This window comes from Nothoprocta perdicaria, unplaced genomic scaffold (genome assembly GCF_003342845.1).
Source record: "Nothoprocta perdicaria isolate Ctin4 unplaced genomic scaffold, notPer1 scaffold_38, whole genome shotgun sequence".
In the NCBI taxonomy this organism is placed as follows: domain Eukaryota; kingdom Metazoa; phylum Chordata; class Aves; order Tinamiformes; family Tinamidae; genus Nothoprocta; species Nothoprocta perdicaria.
The window spans coordinates 5041532-5063381 of NW_020455621.1; the positions used below are offsets into that span (position 1 = coordinate 5041532).

Sequence of the window (21850 nt, forward strand, 5' to 3'; positions counted from 1 at the left end):
TTTCTGGTCAGCTATTCTCTTCACCCACTTCCATCTATATTCAATACATCATTTTCGTGTGACATAGAAAAAAGGCATGCTCCAAGCCAGCTGAGAAAGTCTGGCTTATTTTTTCTTGAGCCACTCTAGTTTAAAACAGAGCAAACTAATTTAAAACATGGCAAAGGAGTTCATATACACGCTAAACTGTTACAGAATCAGGAGCGAATGGTGTGACTGCTCAACGGATCACTTGCCAAGTGTTTTGTTTCCCCACTGCTCTGTTTCCTGTTGGGAGACTCCCGTTCCTTCCTAACCGTATATTCCCTGATCCTGCTCCTTGCATGTGCACGCACTGTCTAGACGGCCACGCGGCGACTCCCTCTCCAAATGCTCCTCTCGGCTGCCAAGGCATAATGGGATCCCACTCTCCATGATGGCTAAAGATTGCAACACAGATACTATTGTTTCCATGCACATTTTTTTCCTCTCCTCTCAGGAATAGATATCCAAGATTGGGGTCTACCATTCAGAAGGCATAATAGCAAAACTGCTTTTTCTCCCTGAGCATAGACTATCCGTGCACAGGGCACCGCAAGCTCCTAGAGCCAGGAAGCTTATTTGTTTTGGATGTTAACAGTGTGCCTGCTCGCTTGCTCCACAGTTTTATGTATTTTTGGCACATCTAAAGAACAATAAAACAAACACTTCAAGGGCGGGGATTAATTTAGGAATGAAAAGCAAAACGAACGCAGATCCAAGCGCTCAACCGAGGAAGCCCTACAGATGAGGACACGGCCTCTTCCTCCGTGCCACGAGCCCTTCGCGCAGCACGGCCTTTGCGACGGGCCATTGCGTGCGCACGGGCCTGCCTGTGCCGCGGGGCTCAGCAGCGCCTGCCATGCCCTGCACGGATGCGCAGGATGGTTGGAGGGAGCGCCCATGCCCAGCGCTGCGCCCCGAGGACTGCGTGGATGAGGAGCACTAGCTCGCACGGACTGGCAGCACAGTTAGTTGCCGGGCCCTTTCCCAAGCCCGCCGTCTGCGCCCCAAACATGCAGCGTTCGTGCGTCACGGCGGTCCCCGCAGGGGCTGCCGCGCTCCCCAGGGAAAGCCCGGCCACGCCGGCAGCAAGCCGGGCCCGCGGCGGGAAGGAGCGGCGCCCCGGGCGGCCCTTGGCGCCCGGCCCTTCCTCGGGGAGCCGCCGCGGAGGCAGCTCCGCCTCCCGCCGCCCGCCCGCCCGCGCCCTCATAAGGCGCCGAGTTTCCGCGTCCTGTGACTGCAGTCAGGTGGTTGCGGGGCCTTCTCCCTCCCTCCTCCCCTTCCCGCGGCGGCCGGGGGAAAGTTGCAGGGAAGTTGCCGGGAAGTTGCGCGGGCGCGAGCGGTGCCGGTCGGGCCCGGGCTCCGCACGGGGCCGGCTGGCAGCGAGGATGGCGGGCGGGGACGGCGGCGGCTCCGGCGTGCCCGAGTGCCGCGAGCACCTCTTCAAGGTGCTCGTCATCGGCGAGCTGGGCGTCGGCAAGACCAGCATCATCAAGCGCTACGTGCACCAGCTCTTCTCGCAGCACTACCGGGCCACGATCGGCGTGGATTTCGCCCTCAAAGTCATCAACTGGGACAGCAAGACCCTGGTGCGGCTGCAGCTCTGGGACATCGCAGGTGGGCGCCGCGGCTCTCCTTTCCGCCACTCTCCCTCTCCTCTCACATCCAGCTGCTGTGCTCTGCACCTCTAGATACACTTAGCCACACACTTCTTTTTTTATCCTAAGTGGACTGTGTTTATGAGATCTGCCTTGCAGGTTAGGGGTAACTCTGGTAGCTGATGTTGTGGGCAAACTTTTTAGTGGCATACTTAATTTAAAAGTAGCTTTTGTCCTTGCAGCTCGGTGTGAGCAAAGGGGATTTGTGTTATGTTTATCTCTGCATTCAGAGTATTGGGTTTGTGTGCTTGAAAAGATACTCTGAGTACACCTACGTGCTCTAGGTGACCCTGCGTGAGCAGAGGGGTTGGACTCGATGACCTCTGAGGTCCCTTCCAACCTTCGGCATTCTATTCTACACCTGAGTTGGAGATGTTCACCTCTGCGGACTGCACAGAACCCCTCTCCATAGTTCGAACCTGTTCTCTGAAAGAACTAGAATACTTAACACAGCACAGTTAACTTTACTAATGCCAAGGTGTTAAATGCCCCAATACAAACTGTTCTGTTGTACTCTTTGAGAGGTCTGTAACCTTAGCATGTGAAACTCTGTGTTGGATTTGTAGCTCTCTGTTTATGTAGAGTGGGTGTTAACTTGTATTCTTCTCTGCAGTGTACCGAGTATATCTTTTAGGGTATGAGAAAGTGGTCTTTATTTTGAATTAGGATTTTTTTTAAATATATGCTACTAGGATATACTATAATGAAGCAGTCACAGCTGCTGCAACAGTTATTGCAGTCTCCCTGTGGAGTGGAAGTTCCTGAAACAGGAAGTGTAAAAACCAGGCGGCCGGGGCCTGTGGGAAACCTGGCTGGCAGTTTCAGTCCTGCTTGTGCTCTAAGGATCATTAAAAAGCACCTCAAATATGATTTTGCAAACTTAAAAAAAAAACCCTGATTTTCTTGTGATATGTTGAAATGTTACCCTGTAGGAAAAACAAACACATTTGCTAATTGCTATTTTGAGGAACAAGTGAATTAATAGCCAACTTTCCCTTTGGATAAGAGTTTCAGAAGGATTCTTTTAAGGAAGGTTTTTGTGTGGGATGTGTGTTTTCTATCTATTGGTAGTTCTGGTGTGAGTTGCCAGAACATTCCCAATATATCTTAGCAAGTCTGGCATCCCAAATCTTGAAGGCAGAACACTTGATCAGATTACTCTGCTTTGGCTGGCTACCACCCCTGGGTTTAACTTCTCTGCAGTCCTTGGCTTTGGAGGCTGGGCTAGCTTTTATCACCCCCTAAAGCAATCTGTTTCAACAGGCTAGCTGGAAACCTAGCTGTAATTGGTAACACACTTTGGATAGAACTTCCCATAGTAAAAACAGAGTCTGTCAGCACACCTGTGGATTAATTTCAGGATTCAAAGCACTCTTCTTTTCCTGAACAGTGGATATGGCTAGTCAACACTCAGTTAAGGGTTGCTGTTAAGTCCCTGGAGGCTTGTCTTAATGGGGGAGGAAATACAATTTGCCTTCAAAATTCTTATATCTAATTGGAAGTTTGGGCTATCCTGCTCCCAATGGGCTGTGTCCTTCCTCAAATTAAAACAAGGCAGAGAACAGAATCAAACCTATTTTTAGTGATATCTGGGCTAAGCTTGGCTAGTGTAACAGTCATAGCTTAGGCTTGCACAGATGTATCTCAGCAAAGTGCTAATAGTTGAAATACACTGGATTTTGGTATAAAAGGGCTGTTTAATGGTCTTAACGTAGCTAATATGCTTGACCTGGGAATGTGTTCTACAGCTGTCTATAGTCTAAATTCATTATAAATACTGGAGGATGCTAAAAGGTTCATATAGAAATTATTAGTTACAGAAAGTCAGGCAGAAGATGGCTCCTGAACAGTCATGGCTCATATTCCCTAAAGCCTTGCTAATTTATTAAAGTATATAACAAAGTCTTAGAGCATGTGATAGTCATGCTCCTTTAACTCATCAGCTTGACTGTCTTTTGGCTTTCAGCAACTAATGTAGATAACTCTGGGTGCAGACAAACAGCTTGAAAGAGATCTAAATCTTATGGTAAGTGATATTACATGTGACTTCCCTCCAAGCTATGTGGTGTGGCCTTCTGGATTGATTTTCTTGCCATTAAAATGGCTTCTGAATTTAAGCCTTGATCTTAAGCATAGCACAGCATGTTGCTTTTCACCGCGTCAGAGTTTGTGCCTACAGTCCACTGGAAAAAGTTTATAAAAAAAAAAAAAAAAAAAAGCCTTCCTTGAAGAGTTGGATAAGAATGTGCTATGTAGCTCAGTCCATCAGCTAAAGATTATAACGTCCCTACTGTGCTGGTGTCTGGTGTGATTGTAACCAAGTAGGTGAGTGCAATGCAGCAAGTTCCTGGGTTCTTTCGTGCTGGCTAGCTAAAGGTGTGTGGTGGGGATGCATATATATATATATATTTATATATGTATATCCCCTTTTTCTTCTTTCTGTGGTAAAGCTATGAAACCTCCAATAAAATATGTTATGTTACACTCATGTCTTGTCTTTTCTGAGGAAAAAGGCTTTCCTGTTGCAAGGTGCAAAATAACAGATTCCTGCAGCAGCAGAATGAAAAGGGATGGAGGGTATTGTGCGTATACCTGTATATTCAGCAAATACTCAGACACATTAGCTTGTCTTGACACAGGCTGTGGGGCTTTGAATAGTGGAGCCAAAAGGGGTTGTGTGTTAGTTTAGCCACTGTCAAATGATCTTCTGTGTAGCATGGAAGACTGTGGAAGAAGCTGAACAGACCACAGGTATGAACATGCAGCAGCCCTTGCACAATTACTGCTGTAGTTTCTTGGCATGCAAAGTCTTTCAGAGTTTACCCAGGAAGATAAATTGAATAGTGTTAGAAGCAGGCTAAACTGCTTCTTCAAAGCACATAAGTAACTGGCTGAGGAAACAGAAGAAAATAGCCTTCCTGAGTATTCTACCTTGTTGAGAGAATAACTACACTTGAGAGAATAACTATGTTGAGAGAATACAGGATAGTGCAGGAGGATTAAAATCAGTCAGATATCACCAAAAGAATACTGTAGAGGACTCCTGAACCCTACAGCCTCTCGGTTTGATTGACATCTCTGATGGTAGCCCGTGCAGTCCTAAAGAGCCAGCTAACACTCATTCACATTAGCTTGAATGGACATGAAGCCATCTGGAGGGGAAGGATGGCAAAAGTCCCCAGCAATCACTTGTGTTTGGTTTCCCCTGAAGCATGTCACTAATGACACCACACTCCTTTTAGAAAGCTTTGAGTGAAGCAGTCTGTCTTACCTCCAGTAACTGCAGAGTTCCAGGACTTATTGAAACTTAAACATTGCTTTAACTGGCAGAATATGGCCATGAAGTTGGCAAAATGGAAGAGGAACAACTGTACTAATGGGTATAGCATTTTTAGAGAATTAAAATTTTCTGGAGTTGTTTGATAAGACTCACTGCATGTAAGTTGAATAAAACTCTTATTTCTCCTTGAAGCGGCCTGAAATCTAAACTAGTATTTCCATCTTCATCAGGAAATATTTTTGTTCAAATATTGAGTTGAATGGCTGGAATGAAACATGTCTTTATAGAGAAAAATAGGTGTTAGATATGTAGAGGTGTTAAATTTTCAAGGTATTTGGAAGGCTAGCTTATGCTTATCTACAGAAAGCCATAACAAATGGGCAAGTGGGTGCAGGAAACTGTGTGGTACAGGGAAGAGGAAGATGTTCTGAAACATTTTTCTGTAGAGAAGAAATCCCCAAGTGAAATAAGCCCTTGGAAGGGAAGAAAATGAGTGCAAAAAGGCCAGCCTTCTGGCCCTGATCTGCAGAAGTGATTTTCTTGTACTTGCTAATCTTCTTGTCTCCCTGGCATGAGGTATATCTTGTCTGGAGGGCCAGAGTGGTTGGTGATGGTGCACTTGCCTGTGCAGCATACTTTTGTACTGTTGCATAGTTTTCTCACTGAGTTTCAAAGACATTCAAGCTGTTCCAGTATGCAAAATTGTTCTAGCTTCAAGCAGCTGTATATTTCAGGTTATTCTAGGTCTGGGTTTATGATACTGGTGTGGCAAAAAACTACCAAACTACTTCTGTATATTAGGTCGTGAACTAGTTTTAATTATAACCTGACATCTTTATAAGATCTAAAGCAAGCCTTATATGATGTTATTTTTTTCCGTCCCTTATCTTTATGGGATATCTGGAAAACTTCTTTGGTGTGCTATTCACTTAAGCATGCCTGTGCTGCACATACTGCTTAGTTGCTTTTTCAGGTGAGCCTGCTCTCTCTGTGGAGTGCTCAGAGTAGTCTCTCAAGCAAGACAAAGCTTGCAGCAACTTGTACTTGCCTGCAACACTTTGAGGATCCATGCAGAAGTTCCCATTTTAATCCCTTCAAAGAAACCATTAAGAAATTGAGTAGCTCTGTGTCTGCATGGAGACCAACAGTTATTCATTCAAATAATGAAGAGGAGAAGCAAAATGTGTTAGAAATGTGTTAGGAAGAGAGCAAAATGTGTTAAAAATGTGCATGTTAATGTCCATTACAGATGCAAAAACTGGAGCTCAAAGCTTCATTTCAGAAACTGGAAGAACTAGCAGGTGACTGCTACATAACTGCTTATGCTAGTTAACTTCCTTGTTTGTTATCCAGCAATGGGGCTCCAGTTGCAGCTGCCTTCCTGTGGAGCTGGGAGCACTAGTGCTCTGGTAAGACCTGAGGCAGGTCTGTAACCCCAGAGTCAGGACTGGAGAGACTTTCATGTGAGGAAGCTTGGTCTGCTTAAAGACAGAGTGAACAGAGAGAAGTCACAGGCCTCCAAGCTTGCTATAAGCTTTCTGCATGCACACACTTGAGTATAAAATTCATATTAGAAGAATTGCTTAAGGATAACATGAGCTATTAGTTTTGTGTCTCTTCAGACAAAGCTTCAGGAAAAGTAGTAGACCTGCTCTTTTTGAAGGAAGTTGTAGAGAACTGAAGATAACTTCCTTGTAGGAGGAAACGGCCCTTTTGTGGGAAGTCTCAAGTAGGTCTTCCCAGCAACTTCTTTGGAGCAGCAGATTTATACTTAGGAATGTTTTAATTGGGAATGTACTTTGCTGACCTTGGAGCTTTGTTGTTTAGACTAAAGTGCTGAATGTTTAATTTGTGGCATTTAGTCTGTCTCAAGTCTCAGATGTCTTTGCGCACCACAAACCTGACCGAAAGGATTCTCGGTGGTATCCAGATTCTTGGAAATCATGTTTTCTTTTGAATTCTGTTCTAGTTAAGTAGCTTGTTATCAAAAGATATCAAGGTATGGTTTTCATCTTGCTGGTAAGCAGCTTCCTTGTATTAAATGGTTGGGGGGTGGTGGTGGGGAGTACTGAATCTTATATTTGAAATAAGTGATAAGTATTTTTCTTAACACACAGTAGTTTAGGTTGTTACTTATCTCAGCTTATCACCACAGAAGCTTTAAATACAACTCCCTAAAATTAGGGATACCATAAGCATATGCAAAATGTTAGTGCTTTGAAGGTGATGTTGTTAGGCAATTTAGTGTGCTAGTCCATTTTGGTTGTGTAAAATGGGACTGGCTAATTCTTTCAGTTAAATGGTAGACTTGAGAGCAAGCTGCTTGGAAATGACCTCAGAATTTATTTACTCTTTTTAGGCATTCTAGAAGAAATATCCCTAAAGGTGTGAGGTTTTAAGCGTTGTGTAAAGCCTAAAGACTGATGTATTGAGTTTATAAGCAGTTTTAATTTCTGTTGAAAATGAAGTGCTTTATCATGCTTAAAGCATAAAGATTGCTGTATTGATCTTGAGAGCTGTTTCTACTGACAAGGAAGCACTTTATACTTGGAAATATTATTTAGTGTATGAGCTTCTAATTGCTATGGTATAAGTGAATTTGAATCTCCACCTGATTTTCCAAATAGATGAGGTGTGTATTTAAGCAGAAGCTTTGCACTTGCTGCATGATCACTGAAAATATTTCTGCAGCTTTCTAGTGCAGATAAAGGGTGGATGTTGTTTGTTCTGAGGGATATACAAATTCTACCTTAAATGGAAACTGTAATACCTGAGTTCTTATGCAGCCAACAGAACAGAAACAGCATATGCTGCTCAATAATACTAACCTTTGGATCAAATTATAGAGCACTAAACCGAGAAATGGTGCAAAAATCCATTAACTTTTATTAGTGGTTAAGTTTTTTTTGAATTAAGTATTGACTAAATTCTCACTTTTCATGTTTAACAAGCTTAATTACTAGCTGCTTAAGTAAGTGTTTGTCAAGAGCTTGCCCGGCGGAGCCAAATTGGGTGTGGACAGTAATACATCGTTAAAAACATATATTTTACATGAATGCAAATCTACTTTTATCAGCACTTCTTGCAGCAATGTCAGGTTCAAAAGTTATCTTGGTGACTGTATCTGATTGTCTTTTCAGTTTTCTTAGTGTGCATGACTGGCTCCAGCAGCCTCTGTGGAAAGCAAGTTTCTGTGCTTGAATGGCAAACAAGAATGCAGTTCTCCAGTGTGAGACCCTCTGCTGAAATTCGGTCTCACAGGGCAGCTGCAGCTCCTGCTCCAAGTGCTCAGTTTAGGCTTTCTGAAGTGTGGCATGCTGTCTCAAAGGGAAGTAATTTCCAGTTGGAGATCCTCTGCTTGTATTGTCTTGTAAATTCTTGCAAGTGTTAGAACTAGTATAAACAGCAATGTGTGTGACCACAAAGTACAACGTGCTTCTCAATCTCTGTGGTAAAACATTAGGCATTACAAGCTTTCCTTTCTCCGTGGAGATGCAGAGCTAAGGTAGATGTGGTAAGATGACTCTGAAGCACAACAGGATTTCAGGGTTACTATAGGGCTTGTTTAGAAATATATCCTAGCTCTGCCCAGAGAAAATCTATTACCCTTTCAGTGGGGGTAGCTTCTAGATTAGCAGCAAGTGCAAAACAATATTCTTTGCTGTGCTGATTTTTAGCAGATCTTCAAAGAATGAAACAGGGTATGGGAACTTGTTGTTGAAACACTCCCAGATTAGAGTGCTGGGTAGAGTAGAGCAACGTGGCAGCAATTTGATACTGAATTCCAGTCACACATAATGTGCCATGACACATTTACAGTTCCAGAGATTAACATTTTTTCAGTCTCGTGATAAACTTCTTGAGACAAACTGACTTTGGAATTGTTCTCCTGTGTCTTGCAAAACACTGTAGGGCCATGCAGCATCACTTAAGCATACAGTACAGGCCTGGCTGCATGGCAGCGAGCCAGAGAAAATGGGTAAGGGAGGATAAGACATAAAATTTTAGCTGCGGTGGAGGACATGTTTGAATAAGCTTAGTTAAAGTAGGACTCACCCATTCATGCTGTTGCTGGCCCTAACTGGGCTATGTAGAAGGGGCTCTCATACAGGTTGTGTTTAGCAACTAGTTAGAAATTACTTTAGCCTTGGACTATAGTTGAATGGGGATAGAAACCTAGTTTTTAAGTCAGGAACTTCCTTTTTTGCTCAAATGCTTTCTATTCAAGTTGTAAGCAAAACAAGTAGGAATAAATGTGTACATTTTCTAATACAAAGTAGACTACTCATACTTTCACATATAATGCGCTTGCTGCTGGACAAAGCCAGCTCCACATTAAAGGGGAGTCTTGCCTCTAAACTTAGGCAAATTGTTAAGCTTTTGGGGACTAATTCTAGGCATTCAAACTAAGGCTATGAGCAACAACCAAAGCTTCCCACTTTTTCTATAACCTTTCCTGAGAGCTGTGCAGTGTTTCAGGAGGAATTTTCAGTACAAACTTCATATTCTTGTGAAAGCAGATGGTGTCCTTCTTCCTCTGCTGGGATGGAGGCTAAGCCAGAACAGAGCTTTGTAGCCATTGTGCCAAGAGGGGATTTGGTAAGCTGTCCTCTGCAGCCCATGGCCTGCTGGCAGGCTGCTTCACTGCACACAGATTTTTAAGGCTCTATCATGAATAAAATCTACTCTAGAAGATGACTAATTCCTTCCAGTCCCAAAGCTGGTCCCGAAGGGGATATGAAGGTTTAAAGATTATGTTGTTATGATATCATCATGATATCAGGTTGTGAATGCCCTTTCTACTCGAGTGGCAAAAGCTCTGCCTCAAGACTATGGGGAATAAAACAGCATTGTAGATGCAGGAGTGGGCAAATTTGCAGTCCGAGTTAACCTTATTCTGCTACAGACTTCCTATGTAGCCGCTTAAGTGATCAACTTTACTGACGGAAAGCGGGAGCGCTTGAGAGTACTTGGGCTTCAGTGTTCCTGCTGCTTCATTTCTAGGGAATAGAGCAAACCTCTCTTTCATTGCAGTAAAATATAACAATGGCAGAGAACGGGATCGAAGAGATCGATGTCCATGCTTGTGAAAATTTGAGGTAACTTCCAACTGTTTAGGTTCAGCCCATGTGGTACAATTTTTTTAAACTCATTCCTACTACTTTGTAATGAAACAACACTGAATCTAAGGTCAGGAGTGAAAGCACTTCACATATTGATATAAACAATCAAAACAATGAACTTTAACTGCTATTTTTACAGTGAATGTTACGTATGCTGTATTTTTAGAGACAGCATGCGCCTTGCTGGTTTTGTGCAGGGAAGTTGTTCAGCCTTCTCAAGGGATTTGCCCAAATAACCTGTGTAAGTGAACAACTTCCATTGTGCCATTAACAGAAATGTCTGTGGAGTTCTGGTTTCATTGTTTTTCCTATTGTTCTGTAGTAGAAATAAGGATAGTGATCTAAAGCAAAATCTAGCTGGTAAGAAAAGTCCTATTACAACATGAAACCAGAAGATAGGAATTAGCCTTTCATGACCAACACTAAGAAGGACCATACCTCTCTAGGTGAAGCCTCTATTCTTCAATATTGCAGTTAAGAAGCTGAGGGTTAGATGAGAAGCTAACTAACTTCATAAGCTGAGCTCCAAATGGAAGCAGAAGAAACTGTCTATATTGGTGTGTCTGGAAAAAAGATAGCTGATTGTTCTGGCTTTGTTGTGCCTTGCTTTATTTTATGAAATGATCATGGATTGTAACAGCCAGATTTCTTGGTTGAAACTAATCCCAAATATATATATATTTAATCTAATCTTTTTAATATACTTTGAGCATATCTTTTGTCATAGACTAGCAGTGATCTAAAATAAATCCCCCTGTCTATACTGTGGGTGACAGGCCTCCAGCACAGGCTGTTTCTCTGCAGGTCTGCTTGTGTATGATGAAGACAAAGCGCCAAAGGTTGTATGGTGAGGTGATGGGTAGATGGGCTAGGCCTGGCTAGTTGTTATTGCATGGAGACCCTTTCCGTGACTGCATGGAATGCTGTCAGGAGAAGATTGATCCAGTGGTTAGTAGTGTTTATTCTTTCCTGACTTCAAGCAATGACTCTAGTAGTTAATTAAAAAAAAAAAAAGGCTCCGAGGCTGTTTTATATATTAGAAACTAAGAGCTGAAGTCAGAAAACTTTTATTATTGGGTAATCTAGGAAAATATTTTAAGTTCTTGCTTTATAGTGTCTTGGCATTTGTCAGCAGAACCACAGATCCCAAATATGACTTGCATAATAGAGGAAAGCAAGACTCAGCCTGGATGTGCGTTTTGTAGCCCTTAGAGGTTCCTACATACTGCTACAACTCGAACTACAGTTCAACACCTGTGTAGTCTACATGCTTGGCAACTTTGCACATATAGCTTAAACAGAAGGGATGAGGAGGTGAGAGACATCTAGCACTGACTGTCTCTGGGTCAGACTCACTATTCTAGTCATCTAAAGTTGTTCCCCATGTGACATGCTTGGGCATGTCCTGTCACATTGATAGTGGTTTGGTTAACCTACTTCCTCCTCTGAATAGAAGCCTATCTGAGTGAGACACTTCTTGGTCAAGCTGTGCAGGTTTTGAGAAAAAGACTGTCAGCAGTAGTGGCTTGTCAGTACCATATTACTGTATCTGTCTCCTTTGGAGTCACACTTGGCTTTCACTTGACCCTTGCAGTGCTAAAATGCATATTAGGTGTCTGGAGAAATGGGAGATGCACCCTCTGGGCACTGCTGGATAATGGCTGTCTTGTGCCAAGCAGTCAGGTATAGGGCCAACAGGCATCTGACATGGAGGGTGTTCTTGCCTACAGCTCCCAAGGGATGGTGGTCCTAAGTTCTGTAAAACTTGCTGATGTTGCAGGGCCAGGGCTGGGCTGCATGTCAGGTCATTTGGATGCTCCTTTGATTTAAATTTACCTCCATTGAAAAATCTAATAAACTGTTGGAATCAAGAATAAGGAGCTGCCACTCAGATATTTCATAACTTTACTATGTGTGAATTTGACTGTAGAAATGCAGAGACCTGAATCTTCTGTAGAGCAGCAGAACAGAGATAAGGGTCCTGACCTCCTTATTTAGTTAAGTTAGACCTTCCCCTGTCAGGGGAATACTGGCAAGAAGGGTTTTCAACTTAAACTGGTTGTTACATGTATTATAATTATTAAAAATATTACATTATTTTCCTGTCTGGGCTAAATAAAAGCACTTGCTGCTGAGTTCTGAAGAGCTGTTTGAAAGAACTAACTTCTAGTTTGGCATTAAGGTCTGAACAGAGGTGCTGTCTACACTAGCAAGCAGAGAGGCTAAGGGAGAGCTGGTAGTGAGCACTTGGTAGCCGTGGTGCTTTCTTACAGCAAGAAAACTTAAAATACCTCAGCCTCTGAGAGAGGCTTTTCTAAGTATTTAAACTGTGAGCCCAAGAAGCTTCTAAGAAATCTTAAGAAGTGTCAATAGCAACAACCTAAAATTTTAGAATAATTAACCTTGACTATGGATTATCATTTAGAATAGTTGATCCTTGAGAAAGAACTTTTTGCAGTGGAAGAAGAGTATTTACTTATTTATGGAATTAAGCCCTTCATTATACTCATTTGGTGTGTTTGATAAGCATCAAAATCATTTGATGGTAGAGCACTGTATTTGAGCTTCACCTGAGGACAGGAAAGCAGAGCCTCTCAAGCACCTTAGGAGGATGCTATTTCAATGTACCTTAACTTGCTCAATTTTTGATCCCATAGGTCTCCTGATTGCGTTTTTCTTTAACTACTGTAATGCTATTGGGTATTTCTTAGCTTTGTTTTATGTATCTTCTGTATGACATTCCTTTTTCTTGAAATTAAACTGGCTTTTAAATTAACTAAACTCTGAGTTTTATCACTCTGAAGGACAAAATGTTAGCAGTAAGTGCTTGGCCTTATTCATATTTGAGAAATCCTCACTACTTACCAGGAAATTCCGTGTACTGGATGCAGAGGCAACTGCAAAATGTATTGTGCAGCATTCTGACAGCTCGGAAACAGAATTCTTCAGCTAGCCGTGCCTTTGGTTTTTGGGGGAGTGACTGCAGTCTGGATTCAATTTGACTTGTGTAAGTAACAAATTGACAGGTCTACATCAAATAGTCCAATATCAACTTCTGGCAATCCATTAAGCTGATTAGCCTGTCAAAGAAGAGTTCAGCTAATATGAGCTAAGCAAAAGCCTTTATTTGTTCCCTCATTCTTCCTGTTTTGGAGCTTTTATAACCCTTGGGTCATCTTTCTGCTTCTCCTGAATGATTTAAGTTCAGGAAGTTTTTGAAATTGTTGGTCTCATCAGAGACTTCTTAGATTTTGTCCAGTGGTAGTTCTTCTGATAAGCTTAAAGGGTTTACATGTAACTAAACTTTGCTTACTCTGACAGAGTTGCATAGTTTCAGAACTGACTAAGCTTAGCTTTTGCAAGGTAGGTGAACTTCTTGTCAATTCCATCAGTAGAACAGGTTAAGCCAAAATTCACTTCCATAACAAAAATAGAGCTGGGGAGGCTTTTTCTAGACTGGCCGTTTTGTTCTTCATTACTGACGTTCATGTTGGTATGCATAACAGTTGTCTTAAGACTTAAATCTACCCTTAAGTATGGTAAGTAATTTGGGAGAAGGAGACTTAATAGCATGTTATATTCAGCAATCGCTTCTGAATTTAACTTTTTTTATTTCCTCAATTCAAACAGAAGTTGAGCAGAATAATGTTAGGAGCACAGGGTAGCTTCTGTTAACTAAAGCAAAACTGGCACAATGATCAGTCTCACTGCTGTGATAAACAGGACTCCCTTGTTTATTCCTTAGGCAGGGAAAGATTGCTGTAGAAACTTCTACCTCTTTTTCAAGGCAAGACTTGTATTTTCTGAATCTGGTGGTAACCTTTCTTTGTCCTTTTAAATGCCTTAACTTTTGTGGAGAAGTAATAGAACTGGCTATATATATGTATATAGATTTTTTTTTTTATTTTTTTTTTTAATCTCTAGCTCTTTAGCTCTTCCAAAATGCAACTTGGAAAGCTCTTAAACACTGATAGAAATTTACTTTAAACTCAGTTGCTAGGATTCTGCTGCATGGAACTTCATTAGTTCCTCATATATGACATTATGAAATTATTTCGCTTAATGTTGTTGCAATTACTAAAAAATAAGGTGACAAAGTGCGCTGAGTCATTTAGATGTGGAAATTGTGTGGCTAGAGAATGCAGAACTGTATTGCATGTGGCCACTGTCATATCTTAAAAAAAAAAAAAAAAAATTAATGTGTAAGACTGTCCTATAGCTTAGCCAGTCATCTCCTCGAACATGGATGGATACCCGTCTGGTACCACTAGGCTTGTGTCAAAGAGCTAGACCTACCACCATGTTTAAACCTGTAATGTCTCTTCTGAGTACTGCTGTAACTGCTTACTGCTTGCTTACTGCTGTAAGCAGGTAGCTTTAAACTCAGGGTACATGGAATCATGAAAGGAACGGGACAGGAATAAGTCTAATTTCTTCTGGTCACTTCTATCCTTTTCCCATCTGAGTGTCTGATCTATTTTATGTACTGTTCAATATTAGTCATTCCTCCATGTGAGGAGGCAACGAAAGTTCTGCTTGCCTTAGGGAGGGAGATGACAAGTCACTGTATGGACAGGGCACGGTGAAAATGGAGTCATTTTACAATTTCAATCAGAAGCAGAGAATGATGTTCAGACCTGCAGACTTTGAAAGAGTAAAATGCTCTGCAGTTTGCTTTTGCAGGCAAGCCGTATTCTACCATCTCTTTATTTAGATTAATACAAAGAACATTTACTTCCTTGTAAGACTCCAGATGATATAAAAAAGCAGCCATAAACTAGTATGTGGATCAAGTCTAGCATCAATGCATGTAAGTGAGGTGGAAGCAGTTCTCCATGTAATTCAAAAGCTTATGACATTTGGGCTACTTCAGAACGGAGGAGCACTCCATACTGGAGCATATTGGGACTATTAATTTAAATAACAGTAGTGGTTTTCAGGGTAAAGAAATATCAAACACTTGCAGGCAAAACTGAAATTCAGTAAGCAGTGATTTGGCTTGTTCACATTGCTAGGTGTTATGGGCCTATCTGTCTTTAGTTTTCACCTAAGTATAAAGTACAAAAGAGTATGTGTTAATGTTATTCCAAATGTAAAACTTTCAGTGTAAAAGCAAATAACTTGATGTCTGTCAGTAAACCAACTGGAAGTTGATACTTTTCCTGGGGAGCTGGAGCACTTCTTTCAGGCGGATGCTGTAAAGCACCAACTGGTCTCAAGGCAAAGAGCAGGTGTGTCGTGGGCTTGCTTTCCCGCCAGAAGTGTCGTCATATCATACAATAAGGAGAAAACCTGTCTCAAAGTCGACCCTGGCTTCTGTGTTTTCCCACAGAGCCTGGTTACAACAGCCTTCCTCGCAGTGGCCTCTCCCGGTCAGGACTCCGTGAGGAGATTCATCTGTCTTGTCTGCTGCTCTGCCACAAGGCAAATGTGGCCCTTGCAGTCTAGCAGCTGCCAGCCTTGCTCGGGGGAGCGGCCCCTTGATCTTTCTGCTCCTTAGCATATGGGGGTATTTTTGTTATGAATAACTGTCTTTTTTTGGTCTTGGTAATCTTGCGCCAAATCCTGTGACTGCTTGCTGTAGTTTGAAACCTACAGTTTGACTTCCAGATAAATGCCAAAGCTGGAACTAAAGGCTCCTTTTTCAGCTTATCCCTATTGAAAATACATTATAGGTTTTATATGGAGAAACCAGGCTAATACCTCAGTTATATGTAGATGCTTTCTCTGAGGAAAGAGATTTGGGACTAGTTGTGCTGGTAGCATTTTTAGTCATGGCCTTTCTCTTAAGGAACACTATTTTACAAGTAAAATAATTGGTAAATAGTAGTGGAAATGCAAAACAACTGGCATCTGAGTCTTGTCATACATCACATACATAATAGCTCACTAACACAGGAGGGTAGAGGCAGAGCTATGTTGTATAAACTAGGTGACTACTTCTGAATACTAAACTCATATTTACTAACCTGGCACTAAAATGCATTTACCATTATTGCAGGCGATGCTTAAAAATAAACTCTTTGTCACTCTCTTTCAGGCCAGGAGCGTTTTGGAAACATGACACGAGTGTACTACAAAGAGGCAGTTGGGGCTTTTGTGGTCTTTGATGTCACAAGAGGCTCCACTTTTGAGGCTGTTTCAAAATGGAAGCACGATTTGGACAGTAAAGTGCTACTTCCCAATGGCAGCCCCATCCCTGCAGTTCTTCTCGCAAATAAGTGTGACCAGAAAAAGGATGGCAGCCAGAATCTCTCCCAAATGGACCAATTCTGCAGAGAAGGTGGCTTCGTTGGGTGGTTTGAAACCTCTGCCAAGGTGAGTCTTAAATGTTAAATTCCTTGGATGCACAAACTGCTAAGCACTGGAGACTTGGACTATTAAAGTTAACATTGGTGTGTGGATTATCTTACTGCTAAGGAAATCTTGCAACATATTTATTTTTTAGATAAGAACTGCATCGTAGTCCTCAGGTTACCTCTGAACTTAACTAGAAATCTTGAATTAATTGATTTGAATGAGTCTAAGATTATGCATGTGTCAAGGATCAGTGTGGTTTAGACGGTAGTGCTACTGAACACTGATCAGAGTGTCGAAGAATAATATTTAACTGAAATTTAAGTTGAGCTTTTCGCTGGTGCATGTAGAAAATGTTTATACTCCAGAAGTGAACAAGCTATTTGCTTATTTGTATTATCGGGCTATATGATTCCACCAAATCATCTTTTTATCCAGTATCTTTCTATGTAGTAGCAAAAATGAAATTGAAAACAATAAATCTCTTGGCAAAGTAACTTAAGCTAAGGTAGATGACTACCTTACAATATATCATCTAAATTACAAGTATGGTCTACAAACCTGGCTAATATGCTTATAAGCTTGCTCTTCCGTCAGAAATGGAATCAGATGGTTGCTTAAAGAAAACAAGGACCTTGTGATCTGGTTGTCCTCATCTAGAGCAGCCTTTCACTTCTAGAATCAATGTGCCCAACAAACTGAATTCCTTGTTTGTCTCAATTTGTTCATATACACTAAATCACAAGATCCACTCTTTCCCCTTGACTTGCCCACTTCCCTCATCTACTACTGAGACAAATTGGCACAAAGTGTTCTGTTTTGTAAGTGTGAACCATTTCTGGCATCTTATGATGCTTAGATAACGTTAAAAGAAGAAAAGATCTGCAAGAGGAATGTGGTAAGAAGAAAGCAACAAGTCTCTTCCTGACTGCACTTTAAAAAAGGAAGCAGGGTACACAATGGCAGGAATTAAAGTTAAATTAAGTAATTACTTGTGCATATTAACTTTTAAACCCACCCATCTGCTCTTCAGAAAGAGAAGGATTTAGTAAAAAGAGCCTTTTTTTCTTAATATTCTGCTATGAGTTGTGTTTTCCTTGAAAGTTCAGCTGTGCAACTTTTCAGCTGCACTTAACACTCCTGTGTATCAATATCAGCAATTGATATTTGAATATTCAGTCTAGTTGTCATGTTAGTGTCTACTAGCAGTGCATTAGGCAGTAGATCTGCAGAGAATATAAATACTCATGGAAATCCTGTGAACATCTGCCCAGTAGGAAGAAAATCTTCATCCCCCCCCCACCATGGGCAGAGAAAAGCATCTGCCTGCAGATCCACAAAACTAACTTCTGTCTGTCAACCACGAGCTTTCACACTACAACAGCAACTGCTTAAATATGCTTCTATGACCTAGTCTTTGGTGTAGCCCCTTATGGAGGCCAAACAGTGCATTGTCTTGGTATCTCCATTGATATAAAAAATAAAAATGGTTCCAAAAGTGGTTCCCCAGTGGTAAAGTAAAAGGCATCCTTGCCTGCTCAGAAGCTGTAGCTAAGAGCCCATCTGAGGTATGCTGCTGAAATGTAGCTCTAGGCATCTGGCCTACTACTTTAGACATAGAAAAATATTCTTTTAGATAAGTAAGTGCATTCAAACTGTAGCAAAGGCAGAAAAAGGCCCCAGAATGTAGAATACTGTTACAAAATTGTGTAATTTTATACTATTCTTCCTGCTACACAGAAACACTATAGTACTTGCTAACTTTCTAAATGCAAGTGACATGAACCTGGTAGGTGGTCTAGAGATGAGTCAAAATATCCTACATGTTATAAAAAGGTATTTACCTCTATCTTTTTTTTCTAGTATTTTTTTGCAAAAGCAAGTGTGCCAGCAATGATCTGGTGTATTTAAGCTGTATGTCAAGGTTATGAGACTGTATATATAGAAGGGTTTGCATTTGGTCAGCTTTTACTAAGTATGTGTGTGACCTTTGTTTAAAGGACCTCACGACTTTGCCTTCAACTCTTTTAGGACAACATCAACATAGATGAAGCTGCTCGATTCTTGGTGGAAAACATCCTTGCAAACTACAAAACCTTTCCTAATGAAGAGAACGACACAGGGAAACCAAAACTGGACCTAGACCCGTTGAAAGCGGAGAGTAAATCACAGTGCTGCTAATGCTACCACTGCTCAGTGTGAACATGATGGAATGAGCAGCAAGACTGTTCCTTAAATCACACAGCTGCTATGGTGCTGCGTTGTGACAATCCACGTGGGGTGCCTGGTATTCTTGGAATAGGTGATGCTTGTGGGTGTTTACATATTCTCATTTATCCTGGAACTGAGTATGTTGTGAGTGATATCATTCCACTTTCTTCAGTGGCTGTGTCTGAGTAGTTTCTTACTTGAGAACATAAGGTAGTGTTTACACTTTCCCATAAAGGATCAAAGGCAACATTTGATATGTAGTTTGTTTCTACAACATGGTATAATCCAAATAGGACTCACACAGCATGGTTTTAGCTGAATAAGCACTTATACCTCTGCTGTAAACTTTTTCTTTGTCACCAGTGATGTCCCACTCTAATCTGACTTTTCACTTGCACTTATTCCTATTTATTATCCTCATCATGAGAGTCTGTCTCATAGCTAATTCTCCTTGATCAAGACATCATAGAGATCTTGAAATGGGTAGAAATAGCTGACTGCCAATGACAGGAGATTTTTTCTTAGTGTGTTCACTATGAGTAGTAGATGGCAGATTTTGCCACTAAATAAGAACAAAATGAGAAAGTGACTGTATTTGGGAAGGGATGGGGAATATTACAGAGGTATCAACAAAAATGCATCTCTAGCCGTTAAGGCAAATATTCAGCTAATACTTAAACACATTAAAAATACAGTTGTGCAGCTGGCACAATAGTGATAATCTCACCCATATGCACACCGAGAAATAAGCATCAAGAAACTTTAATGCACTAACACTGAAACTGGCAAGAGCTGTAAAAAGTAGATGAAATTGATGTTCATTGGTAATGAATTAAAAACCCCTAAATTCTAACCTTTTCAGTTTTAGAACAGTGCTGTACTCTTCTGACTACTTGGAGCTGATGAACTGGCTTACCAGTCTGTAACGCAGTATACTGAGATGCTTCAACTTTTTGGGGTTTTTTCCTCTCTTGTTGCAACTTGCATGCACTGCTGGTAGCAGAGGAAGATCAAAAGGGAGCAGAGACTTGCTTTTACAGTTCATGCATATGTTCTTGAACTCTGGCTCTGCTTTGCCAAGAAGCTTTGAAGCCCACTTTTATCTTAAGGGCTTCTTAAATCCTGTTGCCTTGATTGCCACTGACTTCTGAAATCTTAGCTTGCTTGGCCTTATGTATTGGTGTTTAAACGTAAGCATAAGTTGTGCCAGATTGCTACTTCAATATGTATTGAGAATTCCTTGTCTGTCTTCTGAACATTTTTAAGAGACAAATAAATATATTTGGGCATCTTATTGTTGGTGTGTGCTTTTGAGAGCTCAAACTTTACATATGCTAACTTACTCTATATATAAATGTTTCACTGGCATTTGAAAACTGTTGGGTGTTTTCCCCCAGTGGCTGCCGCATCAAAGACCTTTATTACAGTAAGGCTTGGCATAAGCTGAAACTGGATTTTGGCTGGATTAGGATCACAGGATAACTCAGTTGAGAGGAGGTTAGAGACTGTCTAGTTCAGCCTCTGACCCCTGGCAAGGTCAACTGAGATCACACCAGCACACTGAGGACTTGACACCAGACTGCATAATATGATAGAGCCTGCACAGCCTTGCACAGCTGTTCCAATGCTCGACTTTCCTCACTGAATATTTCTATTTAGTTTGATCTTCTCTTTTGTCCATCATCTCATCCTCCCTTTATGTGCCACTGAAGAACTGGTCTCCATTAGGCTTGTGCAGAGTTACTGGGCATTAAAGGTTGTCTGCAATTCCAACTTTAATAACCTATGTCACCTCAGAAAGGAAGCTGCCCCTTATCCCTGTTCCTTATTTACTGTTTATCCTGAATTGTCCTGAGTCCTTTTACCTAACCTGAAACTAATATCCCTGTCCATTCACTTACAGAGCAGCTCCCTTTGAACTGTAAACTGGCCTTTTAAAGCCACTTATTCCCAGCCATACTGTTTCTGAACGTAACTGCACAAAGTCAGTAACTGGCAACAGAAGCATGTGTATAGCTTGATCACTGGAGATCAAGACATACAGTAGCAGCTGGTGACCAGTCAAAGATGATGTATGTATTTGAAGCAACAGTAGCATGAAATTATATTTTAGATGCATGCATTCTTATGCAAAACTGCTTGCTTGTGGAAGAACATACCACTGCTTCTGCCTGTTCATATATTGAATTGTACTACACAAAACTAATCTAAATTCAGATACTTATTTGTTAAATACCTCATTGGAGCAACTGCTAAGGGAAGACTAAGGTTTATGGCTTTTATTTTAATTTTATTTTTGCCAACAAATCAGCATGTGCTTTCAGTTTTCAGATGTTAAAAGATGTTCTTGAAATAGTAGAATGAAGACCAGCTCTGGAGCCCCTATTCTTCATGGGATCCTGTCAGTGACACTGGTAAGCCCTGTCTCCTGTTATGGCTATAGGCTAATGGTCTGTACAGGTTCTAGCTTTTTAAATTTTTAAGCTTCTGCTGAAAGAACTGTTACTGCTGTGTGCAAGCACTTTTCCTGCTCTGTGTGTGGCTTGTGTTCTTACATTTACATGTATGCAGAGTGGCCAGGACTGTCCAACTACAGTGGTCTGTGCAACTCTTGATATAGTAGAGAGGCTGAGGCAGGGTAAGGTTCAGGAAGAGCTATAAATAAAAATGAAGTAATATCTAAAGTGTCAAATGACAAGACTGTATTTACTGCAGACTTGCTGAGATTATCTAATTCTAATAGCCTACAAAACAACTTAATTGTATCATTTTTCTTTGCTAATGTGTGAAGTCCTTTTCCCCCCCCCGCCTTCCTTTGGGTGGGTGGGGGGGGGAAGCTTTAATACATGGCCACTGTGAGTTGCTAGTTAGATTTATTTTCTTCCCTTCTGTTGCCGCTGTCATTTTCTGTCCTGTTCCCAGGTAGTAGTGTTACTACATGTGAGACTGTAAAGGTGGGAATTGGGGAAGCTGATCCAGCAGAAGGCTAACCCTAAAAGAAATTAAACAAAATATTTGAAGCTTAGACAGTTTGACTTCAGGCAACAAAGTGAGCAAAAAGTGACAAACATCACTTGTTTTACACTTTAGGCACATATGGTAAACTGATGATTTATGTCAATCAGATGAACAAGGTCTCCCTGCTGCTCCATTTCTTTAGTCTTACAGTATAAAATGTTGGTCTTATAGCAACCCAGGTAAACATTCATTTTTTTTGTCTGAGAGTGGGGTACTGAAGCTTGGAAGCATGGTACATGGGC

At 41.3% G+C, this 21850-nt stretch overlaps 1 protein-coding gene across 1 annotated transcript; it reads left to right on the plus strand.

The window, feature by feature from the left end:
* Positions 1 to 1409: 1409 nt before the first annotated feature.
* Positions 1410 to 19884, plus strand: RAB32 (RAB32, member RAS oncogene family). Its single transcript, XM_026044754.1, has 3 exons — positions 1410 to 1638; positions 16123 to 16400; positions 18411 to 19884. The coding sequence occupies exons 1-3, from the start codon at positions 1410 to 1412 to the stop codon at positions 18558 to 18560; spliced, it is 657 nt and encodes a 218-aa protein (XP_025900539.1). The 3' UTR covers positions 18561 to 19884.
* Positions 19885 to 21850: the final 1966 nt, after the last annotated feature.

Bases quoted from the DNA above. Each gene is read 5' to 3' on its own strand.
- RAB32 (XM_026044754.1), top strand. From the start codon at position 1,410: ATGGCGGGCGGGGACGGCGGCGGCTCCGGCGTGCCCGAGTGCCGCGAG. The intron at 1,639-16,122 runs GTGGGCGCCGCG...ACTCTCTTTCAG, and splicing joins GCAGCTCTGGGACATCGCAG to GCCAGGAGCGTTTTGGAAAC. The intron at 16,401-18,410 runs GTGAGTCTTAAA...CAACTCTTTTAG, and splicing joins GGTTTGAAACCTCTGCCAAG to GACAACATCAACATAGATGA.